Below are 24,065 nucleotides of genomic sequence, written 5' to 3'. Positions count from 1 at the left end.
TGCTACTCAGCAAAGATCCTAGAGATCTGGCCACCGCTGAAGTGCGTTTAAACTTGGTGTTGCTTACAGGATCGGTTCACGAAGCCTCAGGGTCTAATTTTATTCTATCCTCCCTCCCACCCACTCCCAACTTGTTTCTCTCATATTTTTCAAACAACTGCTTTCCACATTTTTTTTGCAATGCCTCTCCTCCCCAGTGCCGCTGCCGTTTCAGTCTCTTGTGCTGCTGATCTCCCCGAAGTCACCGGGCAGAGCGGGGAGGAGCGGTCCCTCGGGGCCATGTGTTAGATTATTTCTAACACATCAGAGTGGAAAAGGGAGCAAAAGGACAGCGGGAAGTTACAAAAATATATAACGTACCAAAAAATGGGTAAGTTTAGACGAGTCAGTGGTGACTTCTAGAAGAATAAGTGGGCACCGTATACGAATTTATCTCCCATTAAGACAACATTGCTGTTGCAAAGCCGAAATCCTGAATAAGTGGCCCTTCCCCCATCTTACACTTTCTAACCCTACAATTTCCAGGCCCAAATGGAATCAACAAGGCAAAAGCCTACAAATTGTAGGGTTAAGGACCGTTCCCCACTGCGGGATTTGTTCCTGTTTTACCGTTTCATGCTACATTTTCTAAAAGGGGGTGTACGAACTGGGGGTTGACATAAGAGAACCCTTCAAAATCTGTTTGGTCTATGTTAGCAATGACCAGCTGATCCGGAGGTGTTAACACTGGCTGTCCTCGTGTAAAGAATTTATCGAAGTTTTCGGCACCTTTGCCACACTGCAAGAAAAAAAGAAACAGAAAAAAGGCTGAAAAAATCAGCAGTACCTTGGCGGTTCCATTTTTTTGCAGATTTTTCAGGATACATGCAAGACTTTCCCTCATTTCTTATGAGTAGTTAAGAGAAAATTTTCTTTTCAGATATTTTAATAAAAAATCCCAGGCAAACAGGGAAGTTTTAATAGATGAATTCTGATGAAAAACGAAGTCAGGAAAGTTCCCATCCATCAGCATGAGGTGACAAGGTAGAGAGGCTTAAATATTCAGAATTACTGGGATAAAAAAGGAAAAAGAAAATATTTTTATGGACATGTATTGGCAAGAGATACTTTATCTATCAAGTCATTTCATTCTTCTTAAAACCTTTATGATGCAAAATTAAATTTTTGTGTTAGTCTCTGTTTCCGTCACGATCTGCAGAAAACTTAACGTAATTCATTTATATGCTTTGATTCTTCATTGCACAGCCTATAAACTCTTGTAGATTCATGAACGACAGCAGAGCTTCAGTCCTGGGGACTGCAGGAGGAGCTGGGGCAGGGAGCTGGGAACAGGTCCCCGTTACAAAACCTGCTATCACAGGTTTCCTCCTTTTTTTGTCTAAGAGACGAAACACGTCGCCTCGCGAAGCCCAGCCGAGAGCTGGGGTTATATATAGCTACACGCTGAACACAACTCATTCAGAACAGAAAACAAAAGAAATCAGGTTTGTGAAAAGGATAGATTTGAGTAATGCAGAAAACACTTGAAAGGCAGGGAAGTACGATTAGAGGCAAGTTAAAAAGGATGAAGGTGGGACCAGAACAAAATCAGCTTGGGTGCAAGAAAAATGCATATTTGAGGAAAACGAGGCATTGAATATTATGGAGAGATTGAAAGGAAACTGCTTATCTCAAAACTGTCTACTGTATCTTGGAACAAAGTGTGGTTGTACGATAAAGGCACTGAATGTTTCTTCCCGTTGTCCCTGATCCTTTCCTCTCTATCCATCCCTACAATATGTCTACATGTGGATTTAGAGAATAACATTACACTATTATCTTCAGACTTAGAGGATAACTTGGAAAGGGTAGAATATGGCTCGTACAATAGACCAATATTAAACATTGATTTTTCTCAATTAATGCAACTTGAATAAAGCTGCGCATTTATAGGAGAAACCAACTGAAGAGGTTGGGGAATTCGAGGGTGAGGTGTTTGGCTATCTTGAAAACAGCTCAGTCACAGTTTCCAATCTTCTTGCAAAGCACCTGGCACGTCCTGGACTGGGACACGCCATCCGATCTGCGCTGCAAAGAACTTTTGCTGCCTCGGGCACAAGTTGGTTTATATTTCAGATGAAAAACGCACGCTCGGGTACCAGACCGCAGTGCTCACAGAAGGACACTTGTTCAGTCTTGGAAGGACACAAGCAGAGGAACGCTTCAACGGGTTAAAGGCTAACGGTAGTCTGCTTTTTTCACGCGGGGTTCTGCACTCACCAAAACCCCTGGTGCCCACTGAAGCCAATGCATTTTGGTACAGAATCTCTTCAGAACAAGAATGGGCAGAGCTGAACTTCGGAATGAAAGTTGATGTATCCCCAAATTAACAGTCAAATTTATTTAGAGGCAGTACAGTCAACTCAGAGCAGCAACAAAAGGGCTATTTATACAGGGAAGACTTTTGCTAAAAAGATGTTCTACAGATATGCATCATTCTTCCACAAAATTCTGCTCTTTTTTCTTTTATTTTTCTTTTTTTCTTCTTTCTTCAGCAAGTGGAAGGTATTCAAACAAGCTGTATTTTGAAATCAAAGTCCCTGACTCCTTTAGGTCTCTCACTATTTCTTGTACTTGTAGAGGCTAAGAAATAACTCATGTGAAATCTGGGTATTTTTTGGGTGCAAATATAATAATTTATCAACAAATTTGCATCTTCAATTACGTATTTGTCTTACGTATTAAAGAGTAGCATTGCTATTGTGAGCGTTAATACAGTATTAAAGCAGAACTGAAAATACAGGACTCCTAGAACTCCTAAACTTACAAATATGAATAAAATGTTCTTCCTGCCAAATAATCAGTCTATGCCTACAGCCTGTGAAATGTCAATCTGGAAGGGAACACATTATTTAAACCGACCAACTGCTGACCCAAAATCTGCAGCTCCGTGTTCAAGTGAGAACCATGCCTGTGGGCAAAAGCAGCAGGACTATTCCTGCAGCAACGCGCTTCCTAGAGAAGATGCACCTACAAAGGTTTTCTGAAAAAACCCCCCACCCCAAACAAAGCCTAGAAATACATCCATATCTTCAAACAGATTAAGGGTCATGTGTTTTTTGCTTTCTAGAATCAATATAAATAGAATCAGCAATCACAATAAGTGAGTTATACATAGGGTATGTAATATCAGTCTTGGATTTTAAACTCTTTTCGTCTGGGAAAGTTAGGCTCCATGTGAATATGCCCTGGTGTATTTTAATAGCAGCCTGTATAAACAAAACAGGTCATGATAACTACGGCGATAGAGCACAGCTGCTCTAAACAGGAGCCAGGATCTGCCACGAAATGTGCTATGATGGAACCAGACCATACTTCAAGCTTTTAGTACCTTCATGCTGGTGTTACTTTTAACTTCAAGGAGAATCTAAGCACTCAGTTCCTGAGCTAATAAAACTTACAGATGTGAAGGTAGATTTGCTTTACGATCAGCTTTAAATTTGACTCAAGAAATCTTCCATAAAATATGCTTTAAAGAGGTGCAGCTCCCCTTCGGACAGACAGCTCTGGGGACCGGCCGGGCAGAGTTGGCAGCACCATGCAGGCTCTTTACTTATTTACACCCTTCCCTGCATGCAAAATCCACACTATATGAGAAGGACATTTGCCCTAGCACAAAACACTCTTCTCAGCATGCAACTCTCCTCCTGGTGATGTGAAAAAGTCACTCGTATGCAAAAAGAGAGGAATATATTCTGCCACTGGGTAGTGGCCTCCCTCTGTTCATTAGTTTGTGATACCACACCAGCATGTCTGTATCGGTAAATAAATCAGTGTACAGACCAATGACCTACACCTGCAGTGCTACAGCCAGGTACGCATCTCAGTTGAAACAAAAAAAGCGTTAGAGAAGAAAGAAGAAAGACTCAATGTTAAGACATAACAATTTACAGCTGTTCCTGAAAGCTTGTATTCTTGTGTGCAAATACTTTTCTTTGTCTGTCAATACACGCTGAAGGAAATTCTCTATCAACAAATACAGCTCTTCAAATTATATTATGCAAACAGTACTCACAGTAAGGATATCTTTCACTTGTTTGGATTTCCAAAATATTCCTACAGATACATGGGTGTAAACCAGCAATAAACATTAAAAATAAATCAGGGATAATTCTTGCAAACTCAGCAGATGTTGAGGGTGCTGTTACTCCAGGATGGGGAACACAACCCCCCTGTGCTGTGTAGCCCACTGTGGAGGAAATCCACTCCAGTAATTCAGATACCTTTAGTCATTGACTTTAGATGTTGTTCAGAGGAGACAGTCGGGAACCTCATTTATTACATGTCTCAAGTGGCTGATGTGAATATGCCAATTTTCCCTATTTTCAACTTCTCCGCAGCGCGTGACTGTCCGGTCAGGACTCAAACCACTGAGAGGCTTCTTCACAAAGAACAAAGTACGCTGTTATGCTACAGGGTGCCAGAACATTAGCAGATTTACAGACTGGTCTGCCATAATCAAATTGCCTTATTTTAGAAGTGTCCCAGATTTGCAGCACCATCAAGCCAGCGTTAATCTCATCCCACGGGGAAGCATGACTGCAGACACATTTAGCGAGGGAAGTACTTGGCATCTCACTCACCACTTTAGGTTTGAAAGGTGGCTGAATCTCTCTGTTTTCCAGTTTTTCCCAGTCAATTCTCCTGAAGAAAGCATGTTCCCTGATGTCTCTTTCACCTTCAAGGCCACAGCCAAGGCGTTTTGCAGGATGTTTAGTCATTAGCTATTAGGAAGAAAACACCAAATGATTAAATTTAACACTGGAATGAAAGTGAGACAGACTTTCCCCAGATTGTGATGCTCTTACTCCTCTCCTGAAGATGCAAGTTGCTGATAAAATTGTTTTGAAAAGTTAAAATTCATTTTTTGAGGATTATTTTTTTCTTGTTTGATCACTGGAGACAGCACGTCAGCAGCAAAATTAAGGATTGCGCTTGAGAACTTCTTCCCATTCGGCAGCGGTTGCTGCTGTGGTGGGCGGGCAGGCGGTGCCCGGGGCACACGGCCATCCTGTTAGTTCACAGCTCACTCCTGAATTTCACCCTTGGTCTTTCAGTTCAGTCATATAAATCTCCAGAACAGCTTCTGCCCTACCTCAACAATCAATTAAACTTAATAAATTCCAATATACTAAAGCTGTATGAAGCACACCCCCCCTTTCATTTTTCTGGGCTTGTTCAAGACATCTCATTACAGAGCCTACAATTGCTTGGCACCCAGCTGACAGTATCTAATCCGCGTTTCCTCCCTTGCATCCTTAATGACCTCTTGGTCAATACTATACCCAGCTGCATAGATTATGCAGACTTGGGGAAAAAAAACCCCAAACCCACCAGCATTGCATGCTTGGAAACAGTAATACGCTCCCTAATTAACAAGCTCCTCAAAATCCTTTCAATTGATATGTACGTTAGGAATTGAGCAATGTAGCCTTCAACTCTCAGTTCCAGTATTGTGGGGACTTTTTAAAGCTCTTTTACAAATTATATATGATTTATATACTGCTGGGAGTGATACCCTAACACATCTTTTTAAAACCTCAGCTGTACTGCTTTAGTCTCCCTCCAAATGTTGAGCTGATCAGATTCCAATTTTGAACCTAAAATAAAAGCGACTCTAAGCAGACTTTGGGAAGTCGTCTGTGCACTGGGCTAGGAATCATGTCCTTAACAGCAACTGTCCCGTTTTTGTTACCTTTTCTAAACTCCTTGCTTTAACAGTAGGTGATATAAGAAAATGTGAATAATGATTCTAGCAGTTTTAATTCTGTTCCAAAGTTACTGCATTTACCAAACACAACAAACTCTGAATCAGTGGAATAGATGTCAAGCAGACAATTCAATTTCAAGAGCACAGCGGGCACATTCGTCTTGCCCGATGGCGCACAGTCCCAGGATTGCTGAGCTACTGCTGACTACAAGGTTCAGAAGCCTTCTCATATTGACTTCTTAGCTCAGGTATAATGCTCACTGGGATTTGGAATTAATTTGTTAGTTTAATACAGATGATGAACGTGTTATTATCACAGAGACTTGACCTCAAACCTAGCGGTGCAATGTAATTTTAGCTTTCTGACCTCCCTTTGCATAAGCACCTAGCAGAACAGCAGCAAGCAGGAGAGCTGAAAACACGGTAATTAGATCAAGTTCAAACTGTGTTGTCTGAATATATGATTTTCACGACAAGGCATCAATCTGCATGTACTTTACAAAAATATATCATGTTTTGTTTTTGTTGGCCAGCATGTCTACACCGGGATAGACTCCAAAATTAGAGTGGTTGGTCTTTCCTTTTACCTTGTTGTTCTAAACAGCTTTTCTTTTCCTTGATGATTTTTCCTTAAGGGATTAATATTCAGCTCATGTACAATACTTCATAAATGGTTGCAAAGGAAAGGAAGAAAGTAAATACCAAATTAACTGACACTACGTGCAGTGATATTTTACAAGTAAGACATCAAAGTAACGCTTTATAGATGGTGGTTTGGAAAAGCTGCAGATCGACAGTACTCCAGGGAATCACATGGAGTCAAGGGAAAATCAGATGAATTCTTTTTTCCTGAGCTAATCCCCTGAAATCAAATCTATTCTTTTCCTTGAAAAAAAAATTAAATTAACTTAGAATCGAAGATAAACTTTAGGCCACACAGGTTACAACTGGGTCAGGATTTCCCCACAGCTTCCTTGCATTTACACTGAAGGTTTTTCACATAAGCTCACCTTTACCTACATTTAAAGATGATTCTTATTAACTCTTTTGCTCTGCTGCTGTCATTAGGCATACTGGGCTGAGGACTCACTGGAGTATCTGGTATCCATCCAAGCTGAGATATCTCCTCACCCTGCAAAACTGGGGTTGCGCTGCCAAAGGGTTGTGAGGCAAGGTGGGTGGAGACGTTTCACACCATCGTCCTGTTTATAAAATCTGCTTTGGATTTGGCAGCTACTGATTCTGACATTTGTTCTTACCATAAAACAAGTAGGCACAGCGGGAAGAGCTGAACACTTATCAATGACACCAAGCGATGAGCACTTCATGACAATATCGCTTAGCACAGCCTGATGGAAGTTGCGCTTAAAAATACTTGTCAAAGCCAGACAAATTTAGTTATTCACAAAGATTGCCAAAAAGGAACTTAATGATAAAGAAGCATCTATCTCACCCCCTTGCAGATGGAGACAGCTTCTTTGGACAGTGATTTTGGATAGGAAACATTATGCTCCATTATGGACTGGAAGAGTTCATCTTCATCTTCTCCATCAAATGGAGGCTGTTGAAAATAAATCACAGGTAAGTTACTTATTGGTTTTGGTTTTTTTTTTTAAATTCTTCACTTTTTATGAAATGGCATGACAATACTATGGCCACACTGGGTCAGGTCAAAGGTGCATCCAGCCCATTAACCTGCCCCCAGTCAATCATAGATGCCCAAAGAGATCAGTATACAGCCGTGGTCCTTGCCCAGGAATACAAACCAAACTTCCAGCCACCTGCTGCAGCTTGGGATCTTCTGACCCAGAAGTTTAGTGTTCATCAGTCTCAGGTAGAAATTGAGGAGAAAAGTTCACTTCTGCCCCCAGCATGGCAGCCAGGTTAATGAAATATGTGCAGGATTATCTTCGTGATCATCTTTAATCAGCTTTTAAAGCTACTATGCACCAGACAGCCAAAATGCTTTAAAGGATGAAGTTTGGAGACTGTAACTTTCAATTACGTTGTGCTAAGGTATATCCATTCCTCACTTAATTCTAGTTAAACTCCAGTTTGTTTTATAAGACATGGCTGTAGACTCTGCTTCTGTGAAGGGGAGACTGTATCACAAGAAAGGGCTGCATTTTATTTTTAAATACAGGTGGAGGAAAGTGCCTGCGGGTGAGTCCCCAGGATACGGGCACTATGGAAGGCTCAGCTAATGGTAAATCTCATTTTCTCAAAAGCATTCAGATGCCTAATATTTGCAATGCAGACTGTAAATGTTAACAACAGCAATTGCTACACTTTAAAAACATTGACTGGACTTTAGTAGAGAAACTGTTAAAGGCACTTGTTAAAAATGTATGTTTTAAGCTTAGGAAATGCATACCTTTAGCTAACACTCATTGAAAGCCAACTGCACAAATCTTTTCCAACTCAAGACGAACAGAATTCCTTAAAGTTGGTAATTATCTGCCATTTACTGCAGTACAGTGTTGCTTTTCTACTTGAGTGACTCAGAGAGCAGCAACTCATTAACTGTGCAGAATTAGGGGTCTATAACTGAGAGTATTTCAAGCGGCAAGACCCATACTTTACCCCTAGGACATACAATACAAAAACTGTATTCTTGTGACTTAACTGCAATGCAGAGCATATACACGCTCTTATTATGTCTCCCTGTGGTTTCAAACTACCAAATGATATTTCTTCCATTTGACATGCATTTTCCTGCTCAAGTGTCTCCCATTCAGTTTTGAAGATGGCTATTTATAACATTATTACAGTACAAAGAAGCCATATTCAAAGAGAGTGCTTGATTATGTGGCTGCAATATAAAGAGCTTAAAGCCTAAATACATTCTCAGTGGAGTCAGTCAAGAGTACAAGGAGATAATATCAGTATGAAAGGCCCCAAGCTTGTCCCCTAAGGGTCTAACCCATTAGGGAGCCTTGAAACAGAGCAGCTTGGCGAGGCAGGAGGAGGTCACAGCCAGCACGGGAGGGTAACTCTTACCTGGCCAGCTAACATCTCATAGAGCAGCACTCCGTACGCCCACCAATCCACAGACTTCCCATAGGGCTGGTAAGCAATAATCTGTATAATCACAAAAAAATGAAAGAAAAAACCCCTATGTTAACTAACACCCAGTCTTGTGACATAGTAGATAAATAGTGACATGCAGAGGTGAACATATTTCCTTCAAAAAGCTGAGAAAGACAATACTGAAACCCTCACTCCAGCTAATCATTGGTTTCAGTGGGAGCTGGACTGTTTTGCAAATGTTAGTCTAAATCTGCCCACGTCTTTTGGTACTGCGATATCTTGGGAAATGCGGCTCTTAGGAGACCTTGGGATGTGTATTTGAAAGCAAAGGAAGTACAGCAGCACAATGTAGGAGACAAGGCAAAAATGTTAGCCATCCATTTGTGTCAAAGCTTGAAATCATGAGACTCACTTAACTTACAGATTACCAATAATTAAGCCTTTCTTTTCTTTTCAGTATTTATATTTTTGTTCTGCTGTAAAAGGAATCAAAATTTAAGAAAAGAGCAAAACCCTGAAAAGCTCAGTTACATTTTCCCAAGTTGCGTGATTAATATACTCTTAGTATGAAGCTAGATACCAGCTACACAAAAAAGAAAGGGGTTTCTGCTGCTCAGCCTAATGGAAATGTCAAGTATTTTGCATCCTCTGGGTTCACATCTGACTCACATAGAAGCACCAACGGAGTTCTGACAGAACGAAAGACTGCAAGTGCCAACAGCACGCAGGTCCCCTCGTGCGTCATTTTCTTTAACCGAGGCCTCTTCAGAGATCAGTGTTAATTTATTTGAGAGATGCATTTGGGCATGCTATAGAGGAGTTCTGAGCTGCAGGCGTTCTCTCAGATCTCCTTCTAAATAACTGCGAAAGGATATTGTAAAGCGTGAAGGGATGCAGGACGTCCCAGCCACTGCCCATCCGCGTCGGGGAGGGCAGTAGCAGAGCCTCCAGCCCCAATGCCACCGCTCCACTAGAATAAGCAGAGAACGGGGGCAGTCATTACTTGTATTTATTTTCCTGTTTGCATGCGTTTTTATTCTTGGTGAAACAAATTGCTAAGAGAAGTACACATCACATATTCTAGATTTTCTGGTTGTCTAAAAGAGAAGTTGGACGGGCAAGTTTTGTAATTTCTGAGGAAAATAGTGAGTCACCAGTTCAATAAAGCTGGACTGCCTGGCTACTAAATAAAATTAGAGTCTCTATGTGAATATACAGCAGGGATAACAGCAGCACAGGAATTAAAAATTACTGTAATGTTCCTAAGCAAAGGATTTCAAAATCAATCGTACTTTGAAATATATTACACAACCAGAGGTAATAACAGGAGTCTCAGCTGCAAGGTCCTACATAAAGGCAATCTTTATTAGTTGTCTTTTAGCAGTAAGATGGGCTTTAAAATATATATTCGGGACATTCATTTCATATTATAGTGGTTGACATATTTGGTTAATCTCCCTTTAATTTCTATCATCAGTAAGTTCCCAGAAGTCTGCTGGAATCAATGTTGCTTCTTGAAAGACCACTTTCAAAATTTTATGCAGAAAAAATACTGGCCTTTACACACAGAAAATGATAAAACATTTCACCCTCAACCCTTCTCCGACAATCTCCTTGCCTTATGGAAAAAGAGTATTTTATTAAAAAAAAAAGGGATATTTTTCAGAAGGTCATTAATTTATAAGGGCAGAACATTTTGTACAATAAATATGCTTCATGTAAGTGGTTTTGGTAGGAACAGTTTATTTCAATTAGCAAATGAGAAAAAGATGGATTCATAGCAGTTAGAAAGAAAATGCTGCTACACCGCCATGGTTCTCAACCTGGCAGTCAGGTCTGCCCAGGAGGCCACAGTCTACCTCTCCTCCTATTGCGAAAGAGTTTGATGGGAGTATTGAGGAGAGGAAATCTTTTAAATACGGTAATGCAATGTCATAAAATGAAAGGTGTAACAAAGCACGGACTCAATGACACTGTTTATTTATCCAGTAAGAGATGAGTCAAGATCGGGTTGTTCTCTAACTAGCATTCTCATCAGCAAATGTAATCTGCCCCAATTAAATCTGCCTTTGTGAGAGAATATCACCGAATCATCAAGAGAGACAGAATTAGCATGAAAAAAACTCCCACATTTAACATATGGTCAGAGTCACTAAAATTTTTGTCCTATGTCATTGGCTAAAATGACATTTACTTGATGCCACATGTCAACATCAGCAGAAGCATCTGATGAACAGATCAGTGCCCCCACCGAGCTGGCACACATCTCCCTTGCCCAAACCAGTCGCATGATGAAAGAGTAGGATCTGAGAAATAAATACGGACATCAAGTTCCACTGGGACTGGAAGGGTCCCACTGCAGAAAAGTCCCACTGCAGAAAAGTCCCACTGCAAATGCAACGAAAACACCTTTTTCATTGAACCTATTGCAATGTAGGAAAAGGTGGTACTGTTGATGTCTGCTGCTGTACACCGGAAGTTTTTTTCCCTTAATCCTAATTAAATACACCCAATTTGAATCACCAGCTTAATCCTGGTAAGGATATGATACAAATGAAACACAGAAAAGCAATCTGCCACGTTCATTCACCAACCTGCGTGTCATGCATGGAAACCGGTGGTTATACTCATAATATTGGGAGCTATTCAAAGCATTAATTGAAAAATGTAAACGAGAGGAAAGAACGCTCACTTCAAGGAAGGAATTACGTGCATGTGGGAGGAAGCAGATGAGTTTTCAATATACAGTCAAACATGCATTGGTACAAAGTCAGCAAGTTCTAAATGTCCTATTTTCAGTAGTTCCCTCCTTCTCATCCAGAAATCATCATGTATTACCCACCAGCTGCTGCACTCAAAGCCATCACTGGCTGCCTTGCAGCAGCTGCCAAAATAATCCTATCTGCATGTACAAATTTTGATATCTGTTAGAATAAGCAGAATAATTAACATGACCTCCTGTCTCACTGCAGTGTGCAGAGCAGACCCTCAGAGCAGTGAGGGAGTTCATGTGCCTAGAAATGAAGACCTGTACCCTCCTCCAGCTATGATCTCTGCTTTCTACCGGCCAGGGAGGAGGGGAAAGTTGATAGGACCCTTCCCTTCCCCTCCTTCTCCATCATTAATTTAAATGATTGCCTTTTTCATCTCCTTTTGCATTTCAAATGTCCCATTTTCCCTACCTATTACTGTATTTTAGGAGCTCTGCCTTTTCAGGTGCTGTGGATTTGAGAGCTCAGGAAGAGCTCAGGAGGAATTTCTGAAATTGGCAGAGGAATGTTGATTGCTCTTTTTCTTTTTTTTTCCTTTTTGCCTCCAAGGAAGGCACAGTTAACAGCAGGACATAGAGATTAATACCAGCAATTTGTAGGAATGTTTAGATCATTCCAGCTTGCAGCTGGTAGCCAGTTGGGATGAAAAGATTATATCCCAGAGGCAAGAGAGAAAGTCTTTTCTGAACCTATCTTATGTCTCCTGGAAAAGTTAAAACTCACTTATTAAAAGAAATAAATATTACTAGCTCAAGAAACAGTCAAATGTACACTTTCCAAACCTTTGCAATATCTATTAGCCTCCCATAACCCCGGCAAATGCAAGGTTAGAACTTAAGATTTTGAGGCTACTAGATGGAGGAGAAGGGAAACAGTCTTTCTAATTTAAATTCTTCTGAAATTCCAAGTCAGTGCTCTAGCTGCTGCAGGGATGCTGGTGGTGGGATTCAGTACTGCGCCCCAGGCAATGGGCTGTGCTGGCAGAATCCCTTCCCGCTAATCCTCCTGACATCCACCTCCTTCTGTCTCTCTTGACTGGTCAAGGAAATACAAAGTGTTAATTGATTTCACAGCTATTTTACCATTCTGACCATAAATATTTAAGTTCAGCACATCAATAAATATTCTTTACTAGATAACGACTTTCTGGCTGACAGAAGTGGTCAAATCTGGGATTCTACCAGTTTAACCTCTGCACATTTCTCAAATTGCCTAGGATAGGAAAATGAATATTAATTCCAGTGCATTGTACATCTAAGCAATAACAAATGCTAACTTTCCCAATCATTAAAAAAGGAAAGCATTATTTTACAATACACCAAAGTGTGCAAGTCCACTTTGCTGAATGTAGCACCATATTACCCTGCTCTTCTGACCGGGGATCATACGTGTGAAGCCAGCTGAGATGTCCCTGTATGGTCCTTCCAGCCGTGTTATCTCTGAACTATGTCTGTGGGTAGCTCATGTAGAGGCAGCGTGGGCTCCTTCAGACCCCACTATAGTCACAACATTATTTCTCAAATACTGATGAAAAGAGCTAATTCTCTATGTTTGATGCAACACACTCTACTCTAGATACCTTCAACAGTTTATTTAGATTTAGCTCATTTATCTCCACCCAGTAGGGAATGGTACCGTGCAAATGAATCCTCATTATAATCTATTATAAATTTATAAATTTTAGCCCATGGAAACATGCTGAAATGCTCCTGCAAGCAAAACATGAACCTTACTTTGAAGTTTACCACAAACCTAGTTAGCAATTTGTCAGTCACTATAATGTCTTCAGAAATGAAAGAAAATCAGCCAACTAAAAAAAAAAAATCTCTTTGTAAGATAATAGAAAGACTAATTTCCTCCCAGTTACTGAATGTTTTGGTAAAAGGTTTATTTCTTTATATGAAATTTCCAAATAAAGTAAAATAAAGCATTCCAACACTGACCCGTATTGAGCATTTTGGCACTGACAACATGTTCTTTGGTATTAACTGGCACAAGACTATTGCCGCAGAAAGGACACACTTTAATTTGTAATATTGGCTTCATTTATGTTTTGACAGGAGAAAATGAATTACTGCTTTGGTTGTTCTGATATCCTGCTGCAAGCAACAGCAATTTGTGAAAAAACAAGGTTTTATAATACACAATATTTCACTCTGAAAAGCATGAATTAGCAATTGGAAAAAACCAAACTATTTTTCATTCCAATTTCACAGAGATGACAAAATTCACCTCAGATACTAATTTACTTGTCCATGTATAAATCTCGCATATTCCAACAAACATTCAATTACAGCCAGAAATGTTCCAGCCAGAGCTGCCTCTTGCCCAGCACTCAGTGAAACACTGAGTATCTTGGATCAGGATACAGCCTCTTGCACTGAATCTGCAGCCAAACAAATCAAGACTCTTGAAAGCTCAGTATGCACAAATACCAGATTTCAATATTCATATATTTGAATCATTTCCAAATCACCACATGTGCTTGTTTTTAATGTTCTATACCTAGACTATTGAAATACAAATCATATCCAGACTAAAAATCTTAACTCTAAGCTTGTATTTATCACAGTGCTTTAAAGTAGAACTGTGTTTCTTGTGATCACATTTTCATTTTAGACACTCTGCAGTTAGGTTTGTGTTTTCAGTGGCTTGAATGCAGTCCAGGTATTGCTAAGTCACAGAAAACTCAGGGCAAATTATGGATTTATTATGTCAACTCCATTCACACCCTGATCTTACAGCTTTGTTGAGGCTTTCAATGACTGGAGCTTTCCTGAGATCAAGAGCAGTAACTCACAACACCTGTGTACCATTTGTAAGACATGGCCTGGAAAAGACTACCGTAGTTTTGCAGGGAGGTCAGTGAAAAGCTTCAAGACCTCATGAGTCCCTTCCTAAAAATCAATGAGTGGTTTGTGATTTCCTGAAAATGCCAAGCAATCCTTTAAATATATGTATTTTGGCAGGTGTGTGAACCTATGGAGAAATACATTAAAGAAGCTATATTTGTTCCCAATAAAATGTTTGCTGACCTCATCAACAACCTCAGCAACACCCATGAAGTCTCTATGACTTTACAAATTGAAGCACAAAGTGTGGTATAATAACATTTCCAGGATACAAATCTAAAATCACAAGGTGGTGATCCTGCTTTTTTAGTCTTTTGCTAGTATGAACAAAATCTGAAACACTGTTCCCGTAAGAAGTTAGGTTTTTCAATCAACTCGATATTTTTTAAAATAGTGAAGTCTTATTGATAATGTTGTATTAAGTCACAAAGTTATTCAGTATACCTGCAGAAGTATAAATGGTACCATCCACAGAGTATCCAGAGTTACAGCTATTAAAACTTGGTGGTGTGAGGTGTGCGTAGGGACAATTTTCATTTGAGAGACTGAAAGGTTCTTGAAACGGTAAATATTTACCTCTGGTGCAATGTAGTCTGGAGTGCCACAGAAGGTCCTGGTTGTTACTCCATCTAACATATGTTCTTTGCACATTCCAAAATCAGCAATTTTAATGTGTCCTTCTGAATCCAACATCACATTATCTAATTTCAGATCTCTATGAAGAATCACAGTAATTTAACGTTAATGTTAGGATCAACTAGGGCCAACTTACCTACTTCTGAGTCTAGGTGAGGAATATGTGTAGCTACTTGGGGGCAGGGGGTCAGGGCTGGACATGCATGGCGGTCTATGGATGGAGCCGGGCACCTCGCTGCGGATACGTAAGAACGACCATAAGCCCTGAAACTGGACAATTAATCTAGAAGTAGATGTATATGACCATGAACACACTCACACTGAGACTTCTGAACATGTAAAACTATTAAACATCACACAGGAATGCATAAGATCATGTTTGGGGTTTTAAAAATAGTTCAGAAATTACTTATGTCAGGTTATACTCACCTATAAATAATCCCTCTGTTATGGAGAAAGAATAACCCAACTGAGATCTCAGCTGCATAGAATCTGTATGAAAAAAACCCAACACATTTCTTATAGCCTCACGATTTCCTTCTGACAAAATATTTTGGAAATGCATCATGGTAAAGAATGATAGTATAATAGCATATAAAGTATATAATACATAGTGTGTATATACATATTAAAGTATAAAATTATATATATATTGCAGGCAGATGACATAAAAGACACCTTACTTCAATTTGACTTTAACAGACACATTTTGAGTATTTGAAGATAAAATAATGCAAAATTTAAAAAAAAAAATTGAAAATGTCTCCCTGGACCATAAAAAAATGGTGCAGCTGGAGCACAGCATTTTACTGCACTGATCTTAATCTGCCTGCAAAGGTCATTATCTCTAATCACATATCAATGCTGAATTCAGGATGCAGCTCAATTTACATTTCAATTCATATGGCATGAAATAATTTGCAGAAACAGGATTCCTTTATACAGGCTGTTAATGGATTAATTACATAAAGCTAATTAAAATGATTACCATATAAAATATAATTGCTGAATGTAGTTAAAGGATACATAATATTGATGGATGTTTGAAGCCAGTTGCTGTGGAACTGTGCAAATTATGTGCAAGAGGATTATTTAAAGATTAGATTAATTTTTAGGCTAGCATAAGGGAAAGGAAAACTTAGCTCTGAAACACTTGATCAGAGGTATTTGTGAACGCGTGTGCTGGAATATGCTCCACAGGCGTAAGCTGACATAAAGCACCATAATTTGCAACGGGTGTTGGCAAGTTACGTTAGCTGGGAGTCAAGGATGATTTGATACCATCTAGCTTTTATTTAGTGAGTTGTTGAAATTTTGTTTTATATCTCAAACACTTATATTTAGAAGGCCTCTCATTTAAACAAGCCCTGATTATTTAAACTGAAATGAGAAATTATTTCAGCTGAATTCTTAAAACAGTTGGTCACACTTCACTTTGAAGTTTCATTGGTAAATGATTTATGAAAGACTAATAAATGATGATGAGATGTTACAAGCATGACTAAAATGGTACTGATGGATCTATTCACATTTGAATATGCTACAGATCATTATCAGTTGCTCACTGATATGCCAGATGTACAATTACCTAAAAGGGATCATGTATATAAACAACTTCTAATCATTTATTAACTCCTCACAAATAAAACTTCTATAAAAAAGTAGGATCACAGAAATTCTTATAAGCTATACATTGAATTTATCTTGTATAAACTATAATTTATATTGCAATGCTGAGTCTATTTGTATTGCCTTTCCCTATAACATTAATTCAGACTGAAATGTTCTACTCACTTTTTTTTTACATTTGCTTTTAAAAACAACACCAGAATACCAAGCAACATCTTTAATTTCCTGTTGCCTTGTTCAAATTCTTGTCACTTTTAAAGTAGGCGTTGCATGCCTTTGTTCGTGCTGTATTTTTGAATAAAAAGGCATAGCTACCTTTGGCTTATGTGTGCAAACAACATAAACTTCAGCTTTTGGGCCTTAAAAACACAATCAAGAAAGGCCAGGCTAGACTTCATGCTGAACCTGGGAAGAAGAAAAAACCTAATCCTCTTACAATGTAAAATTAAGATGATGACATGATTTAAATATATAAACACGAACACTCACACTGCTTGTGGCTCCTTAAATTTTCCTACTTGCTGAATGTGATACATGAGATCACCACCGTTCACATACTCCATAACAAAATACAGACGGTCCTAGGATAAAGTATTAAAGATGCACATAAATACATTAGAGAAAATATTAGATACGCATTGATCAGCAAAAAAGTTACTAATATGTTATTATAAAGCTTTTAAGATTATTAGGACTGGTTGTACATTCTGGCAAAATTGATAGATCAGGAAATGGAACTGGAATGTTTTGTAAAACCTGCAAGAGTAAATGACTGATGAGATCTGTCTAGATCTGCCAATTTTAGTGACGCATTTTTATACATTATTTGTCTACAATGGTTCCCATAGTTATTCACATATAGTTCTGCCTGAAAAATCTGTCTCTCTAAAAATAAAAGTAAAAAATAAATTAAAGATGGTTGAAAATTTTTGCTTTGAGGCCATTTCTAATCCTTCCTAATAAGTTTTCCTTTGGAAGATGGGAGGTATTAAAAAATACATTTTTTGATTATTAAAAAGAGGCAAGAAGAAAAGTAATTGTAGGCTTTACAAAAGTATCTGGAACCCTTACAAATGACACTAAATTAATTTCTCATAGGCACATATTTCAGCTAGAGGAAGATGGCAATAAGGTATTTTGGAGGGAGATTCTTTTTGCACAGTGAGGACTTTTAAAGGCCATATCCAGGTATCTCAAATCAAACATGACCATAACATATTTAAGCGTGCTTAAGTAGTATTTTCCCACCCAGTTACCTCCAGACAGTAAAACAGTAGCTCTGTCCCCCAGTTTTCAGAGGACTAAAACTGAGCTCTTCCAAGTGAATTCAGTAAGAATACATTGTTTACACTCTACAAACATCTTTAATTCAGGGTGGATGTTTTTGGCCACCTAACATTAAAAATTCTGGTGGACAACATTATGGCAAGCTTACTATCTGCAGTTACAACATGATCCAGACAGCATATAAAATGCATTAATAGTCTTCCTCCCAATTATGGAAGACATATTTTTGGCTTCCTCTGATTATCCTTTAGATATTTTGGACAGAATCATTACCTGAAATATTTGTAGAAAAGTTCTGATCCAATATTCTGATGGGAAAGAGACTCATTACTGAGATGCTGTAGTTCAATCTCTTTCCTTCACCATTGATTGAAAGTCTCCAATCATCCAGTAACTGAGATTTCAGAACATTAACATGCATTTAAAAACTGTGATTTCCTAAGCTGAGTCCAACAGACAAGCCACGGGCAAAATGTTTAATTGGCCAGATTGGATTTATAAAATTTAGATTTTTGTATGAATTGTCTTATTGTAAAACCCATGGCAATAGAAGCCTGCATTTAAAAGCACTAACCAAAAATTATCAATTTTTCCTGCAGTCACACAGTTTATGCCTTTTCTTCTCCTTCATATACAATTTTTCATTTTTGTAGCTAATATTAATCCTCCAGAATATTTCATAGCACCAAACTACTCAAAACTTTGGAAAACATGAAGTAAATTAGGCAAAAGTGTTAATGATTTATCTAGGCCTTTATGTAGCTCCATTGCTCTTGTACATGATAAAACAAAAAAATTACACTGTAAATACTAAAACCCCCAACTTTTTTCCTCCATTCCCCTTAGCCGGAAAACACTAGTCAATTGTACTTTTAAGATTTTACATTTAAAATGTAGCTGCTCGAAAGAAAGATAAAATCGAACAAAGTGTTTTTTCATTTACTGACGACACTAAGCTTTTTGGTTACTAACGAAGTTATATAAAGATAAACAATTAGAGGGAGATAGAAGTCTATTTCACACTAGGACCTCTCTTATCTTATTACAACAATCTTCATATTATAAGTAGAGGCAGGAAAAATATTTTAGAAAGCAAGAATTACCAAGTGCTATAGTTCCCAGATTCACATTTTATTGTGATTAATTACGTCTGCAAATCTGTTGCATTCAGGCCATTTTCTGCACAGAGATTTGTAGTCATTAAACAGAGTTTGAAAATGCCTCTAACAACACAGACAATTATGAAATGGTGACGGGATGATGCAGCTTGTTTGCGGAATATTACAATGTTATTACTTCCAACTAACTGCCCGTTTGTTCGTTTGTTTTTAGATTAAAAACCATCAACAATGTAAGAGGTAAAAGATATGGAATAGTCAAGTGGAAAACCAACAGCGTATGTCCTTTCATCACCCCATTAAGCTACAACCCACCCCGGGAGCACTAGTTCAAGGCCACTGTCATAACATGGCTACAAGGTGGGACAAGAAGAGTGTTGATTTCTTGTGAATAAAGACCTCTACCCAGCTTGGAATATTTGGAGCCAGTTCACTAGTGTCAGAGCGTATCCATGCCCACTCCGCTAACCAAAAGCACACTGAGCGCCAACTGTCTACCACGCGGCTTTCCATCTCATCCAACAGACCGGTATGGTGCCGTTGGACCGTCAGATCCGCCCTGCAGGCTGTCTCTGGGAGACGTTTTGCAATGTAATGGGGAAATGTCCACTTCACATATTTATAAGGAAGGAAGAAAAAAACCCCAATGCTTTCCTCTGTGCCAGAGGTGCCAGAAAACAAAATTAAATCCATCAGCATTTTGATTCATGACTAATCACCTCACAATATAATAACAGCCATTAAGACTTTTCAAGTACTATCCTCAGATCCTTAAAAGTATTTAGGAACCTTTGGGAACCTGGGCTTAAGACTCTGACTTGGCAAAGCACACATTATTACATTTATGAATTGTCACACTGGTCTGCTTGAATTACTGTATGAAGAAACACCTTTAAACCTAGGTTTTGTATTTAAAATACAAGGAGTAATTACATGTGGTATCTCTTTCTTCACCATTTTCTATGCGCAGAAACTATGATATACACGTTGGATGATAATAGATGTTATTGAACTGATAAAATCCATGATCATATAGTGTGGAAAACATCAGGGTGGCAAGAAAGACAGAGCTCACGTACAACTGTTTGGAAACAAGAGTGAAGCTGTGTCAGGAACGGTGGTTTATCTTGCAATGCCAGGACTCGTTTTTCAACCATTGTACATTCAACATCATCATCCTGAATCACCACATCTTTTTTCAGTATTTTGATTGCATAAAGCTCCTCTGTCCCCTTCCTGTCTGCCAGCATCACCTGCACAAAGAGAAACAACAGGGTGAAAATCTTCCTACCTGCCAAGGAGGAAAGGTGACTCATATGTCCAAAGATTTGTATAGATGGCAATTCAGCTTTTCCTTCTATTGGTATAGACTAACTTGATCAAAACTCCAAAAATACCATCATTACTCACCCTCTGCAATGAGCCGTACCAGTCATTTCAGACAAAGCCTGTGCCAAAACCCTCTGGTTAATCGCAGGCACGTTGCCAAAGGGCTGATAAAATGTTAAGTCCCAGGGGACTTCTTCAGTAAAGGGCACTTTATCACATCAGTGGTTGTTCAAACAGACAGAAAAATAGCGGTCCTTTCTTTCGACTAACAGATTTCAAATATATATATCCTATTCCTGTTTTTTCCCCAATATTCAGCCTTACCAATGTTGGTGACTTCCAGAACTGGCAGAGTGACCTAGGTAGTAAAGCCAGAAAAGTAGACTTAATTTCCTTGAAACTGCCAAGAAGTGAGGATCTAAAAGTCATCAACTGTTTTTTACATCCTGCCCAACAGGTTTTTTTTAATTTTTATTTTTTCAAGAAAACTACCAATCACGACTGAAGCGTGCTAGTCCTTAGGGAATCACCTCACTCCATGTTAAGAAATCCTCCGTCAAAAATGCACATCCTTTTGACTCTGGATTTTACTTCTTAGAGAATTATTCATTCATTCTTCCTCAAGAAAAAAAAAAAAGAAAAAAGAATGCAAGTGGAGTAGTTATCAAGAATTCCTACCTTCCCGAAGCTCCCCTTTCCAAGAACCATGAGAAAGTTGAAATCTGTCAGCTTCACCCTGTCCAGATTGTTGGATGGCACACTTGAGTTCTTGTCTTCTGTTGGAGTAATGACTTTGTTACCAGCTGGCCCAAGTTTGGCTTTCTGAAGAACACACACACATACATACACACACAAAAATAGGAAAGTAAGAAAAGTAGCCTGTTTTCTTGGCAGAATGGATCACTGGGTGAAGGTTAGAATTGGAGATGACCATATCTGAGGTGGCATTCCCAGGAGAAAGGCTGCATAACAAAATTTGCACAGACGCAACTTCGAAGACTCATTCCAACAATACTTTTAACATTATTGAGTGAATTAAAGTGGAAAACCGTGTTCATGTATAACCAGATAAAAGCAGATATACTTATCTGGTTAGAAGAGCAAAACCAAAGCAAAAAAAAAACCCCAAAGAAAAAAAATCACTTATTTTCATGCCAAAAGCAGGCTTATCTGGTGTTTTTGTTTTGAAATACAAAAAATGCTTTTCAAAAATATCATGCTATAATCTACACAGGATATTTTAGGATATAAACAGTCTCTTCAATACATTCGCTTTTAAAATGTAATTCTCAAAGTCAATGCATAGCAAGAGTTAGGAAATCTTTGACATGCATTAAGAAAAATAACCTTAAAAAAAAAACACAACACATGAGAATTAATGCAGATGAACATGGCCACTTTCAAACTAGCAATACAATCAACTTTGATTTTCAATCAAGTGTTGATCTGGAAAAGGGAGGAAGGGAAATATTACATACAAAGGCTCTGCCTTGGCAAGACAATCTGGTTTGCAGAAGGTTGCAAAAGTCTCAGTATTTCATATGAGACACCATGTAATTGCTCAAGTTAGTTGCATTTCAAATCTCCAAGTTAATAGAAGAGAAAAAAGTAAGACTCACCGAAAGACAATGCAGGCTACAACATAACATCCCTCTTTTTTTCAAAATAATCCCATATACCAGCAGAAGCAAAGCCAAGAAGGTTTAATAATACTTTTGGGATATAAGTGCTTTCCCCTCATCTATCTAGTGTGTTGGTCTGGTAAATAACCTCTAATACGGTTAATTTGCTTTGTGCCATTGACATATGCTTGACATTTAAGGATAACTACTTTTCTCACTGCACCGCAGAATGACAGCATTTGCATATTATCACTGTTTTACAGATAAAGAAAATTATAGAAATTAAAGTTTATTCAAAGTCGCACAATAAATCACCTTAAAAGCCTGGCCCGGCATGTACCTTTGGCAGCCTCACTGGAAACTGGAAGATACAAACTTTCCCCTCCCCAGACAAGTTTAAAACCGTAAGATTGAAAGGGACGACTCCATTCATAGAGGCAGTAATGTCAAGCAGTCCTCTGGTAAAATAACCCCATGTCACTTGAAAGGTGTATTCAGATTGGATGACTCTTGCTGCAACTTTATAAATGCAGAAAGTCTCATACCCTGCCACAGGGATATGAATTTTGGCAGTTTTGATATCTTTTTTTTTTAATTGTAATACAGCTTAAAATGTGGAATTTCTTCCACCACTATTATTACTTGCATGAAAGCAGCACTTGGAGATGCTAATCAGGATGATGTGCTGTGCAAATGTTTAGGAAGAGCCAGTCCTGGGCATCAGCCTAAGTCCCTGGTTCTGCAAGGGATGGCCCCTCGGCAGAGCCGGCTGCTGGGACAAATCCAGTGTCTGTAATGGAGCTCTTTGTTGGGACAAAGCTCCTTTCAAGGGCAAAATACACGACTGAGCCATAAGCAGAACAAGTAAAAAAAGAAAAATCCTAATATCCTTTATTTGTACAAGATGAAGACATGGTTTAAAGGAGCAGCTTTGCTGGCCATGTCTTTGTGATGCTCTTGCATATGGGATCTCGGACAAAAGATCCTGCTCTTGCGATACAAGAAGCAATCTCAATATCCGCCTTTTCACCAAGTAAGGAAGATCCAAATCAGGCACCGAATGGAAAACACTAGTTTTATTTCTTATATTTTTAACTCACTGGGTCGGTGGTCGGCAGCCTGTTTGAAAAATACATCATTTGAAACAACAAATGAAATTTTGTTCCCAGGCAGTTTGTTTCTTCAGGTACAAACCTGCCGCTCGGGCAGGGAGTGCTTTCTGCAGTGCTGCAACCCCAGGCTTCGGGGGGTGAACAGTACTTTTTCCAAAAGAAAAAGAGCGGCAGATTCATCAGCAGGTTCCTGTGCCCTCTGCCAGCTCCCAGAGCTGAAAGCACCGCGCTCGCTCGGATCAAACGCATGTGAGATGAAATTGTCAAGATCTGAAGGCGGCATCTTAAAATAATAGTAGAGTATCAAACCGAGGCCTCTCTGCACCCTTGCAAGAAAACACTTACATTCAAGGAGCTAGAGACACGCTCCTCTACTTCCATTTTTGATCTTTTTTAAATTAGATGTTGCTCTCAACTTGATAATTTCTTTTTTCATATGGTAGATTTTTAAGGAGAACATCAGGTGCCTCCTGTTTGCTCAGGTGGGCTTCTCTGCCATCTGCTCCAGGTAGACGGCTAGCGCAGGCAGGAGCTTACGGACTGTACCTCAGCTTGAGTGATCCGTGGTGACGGGAAGGTGACAATCCTGGTTATCTCATCACTAGTGCTAGCTATCCCGGTGCATTAGCCCAGACACTGGTACGTGTAGAGAGAACCCTGTTGCAAACCGTATGTAAGAAAATGTAGGAAAATGGCATCCACAAAATGCTCGAGAACAACCAGGCTGATTCAGTGCAAGTGCACGGACCCAAGTGGAATGGCCTAATGACCTTATTAAACTATCATAACCTTATCAAAGGTCCATATTTCCCTTCAGCTAGGTCACTGACCGTTTGTTCATGAGCATGACGAAAAAAGCTTTTCACGTTTAGCATGTGAATTCCTTTCACTGCTTTTTGGCTTAAGGTCCTAGCGAAAATATAGTGGGAA

General features: G+C 39.0%; 1 protein-coding gene across 1 annotated transcript in view; it reads right to left on the bottom strand.

Moving 5' to 3' along the window:
• Positions 1-613: 613 nt before the first annotated feature.
• LOC104075855 (protein kinase C alpha type) overlaps positions 614-24,065 on the bottom strand; it is a 56,559-nt gene continuing 33,107 nt past the window's right edge. Inside the window, exons 7-15 of the mRNA XM_009576511.1 lie at positions 21,080-21,223; positions 20,152-20,325; positions 17,157-17,248; positions 15,468-15,530; positions 14,979-15,117; positions 8,750-8,830; positions 7,203-7,310; positions 4,623-4,763; positions 614-778 (exon numbers count right to left, since the gene is read on the bottom strand). Coding sequence (XP_009574806.1) covers positions 614-778; positions 4,623-4,763; positions 7,203-7,310; positions 8,750-8,830; positions 14,979-15,117; positions 15,468-15,530; positions 17,157-17,248; positions 20,152-20,325; positions 21,080-21,223 — 1,107 coding nt within the window. The remainder of the gene's footprint in view (positions 779-4,622; positions 4,764-7,202; positions 7,311-8,749; positions 8,831-14,978; positions 15,118-15,467; positions 15,531-17,156; positions 17,249-20,151; positions 20,326-21,079; positions 21,224-24,065) is intronic.

Source organism: Fulmarus glacialis, unplaced genomic scaffold (assembly GCF_000690835.1).
Source record: "Fulmarus glacialis isolate BGI_N327 unplaced genomic scaffold, ASM69083v1 scaffold3684, whole genome shotgun sequence".
NCBI lineage: Eukaryota > Metazoa > Chordata > Aves > Procellariiformes > Procellariidae > Fulmarus > Fulmarus glacialis.
This window is presented reverse-complemented; position numbering and strand designations above follow the sequence as displayed.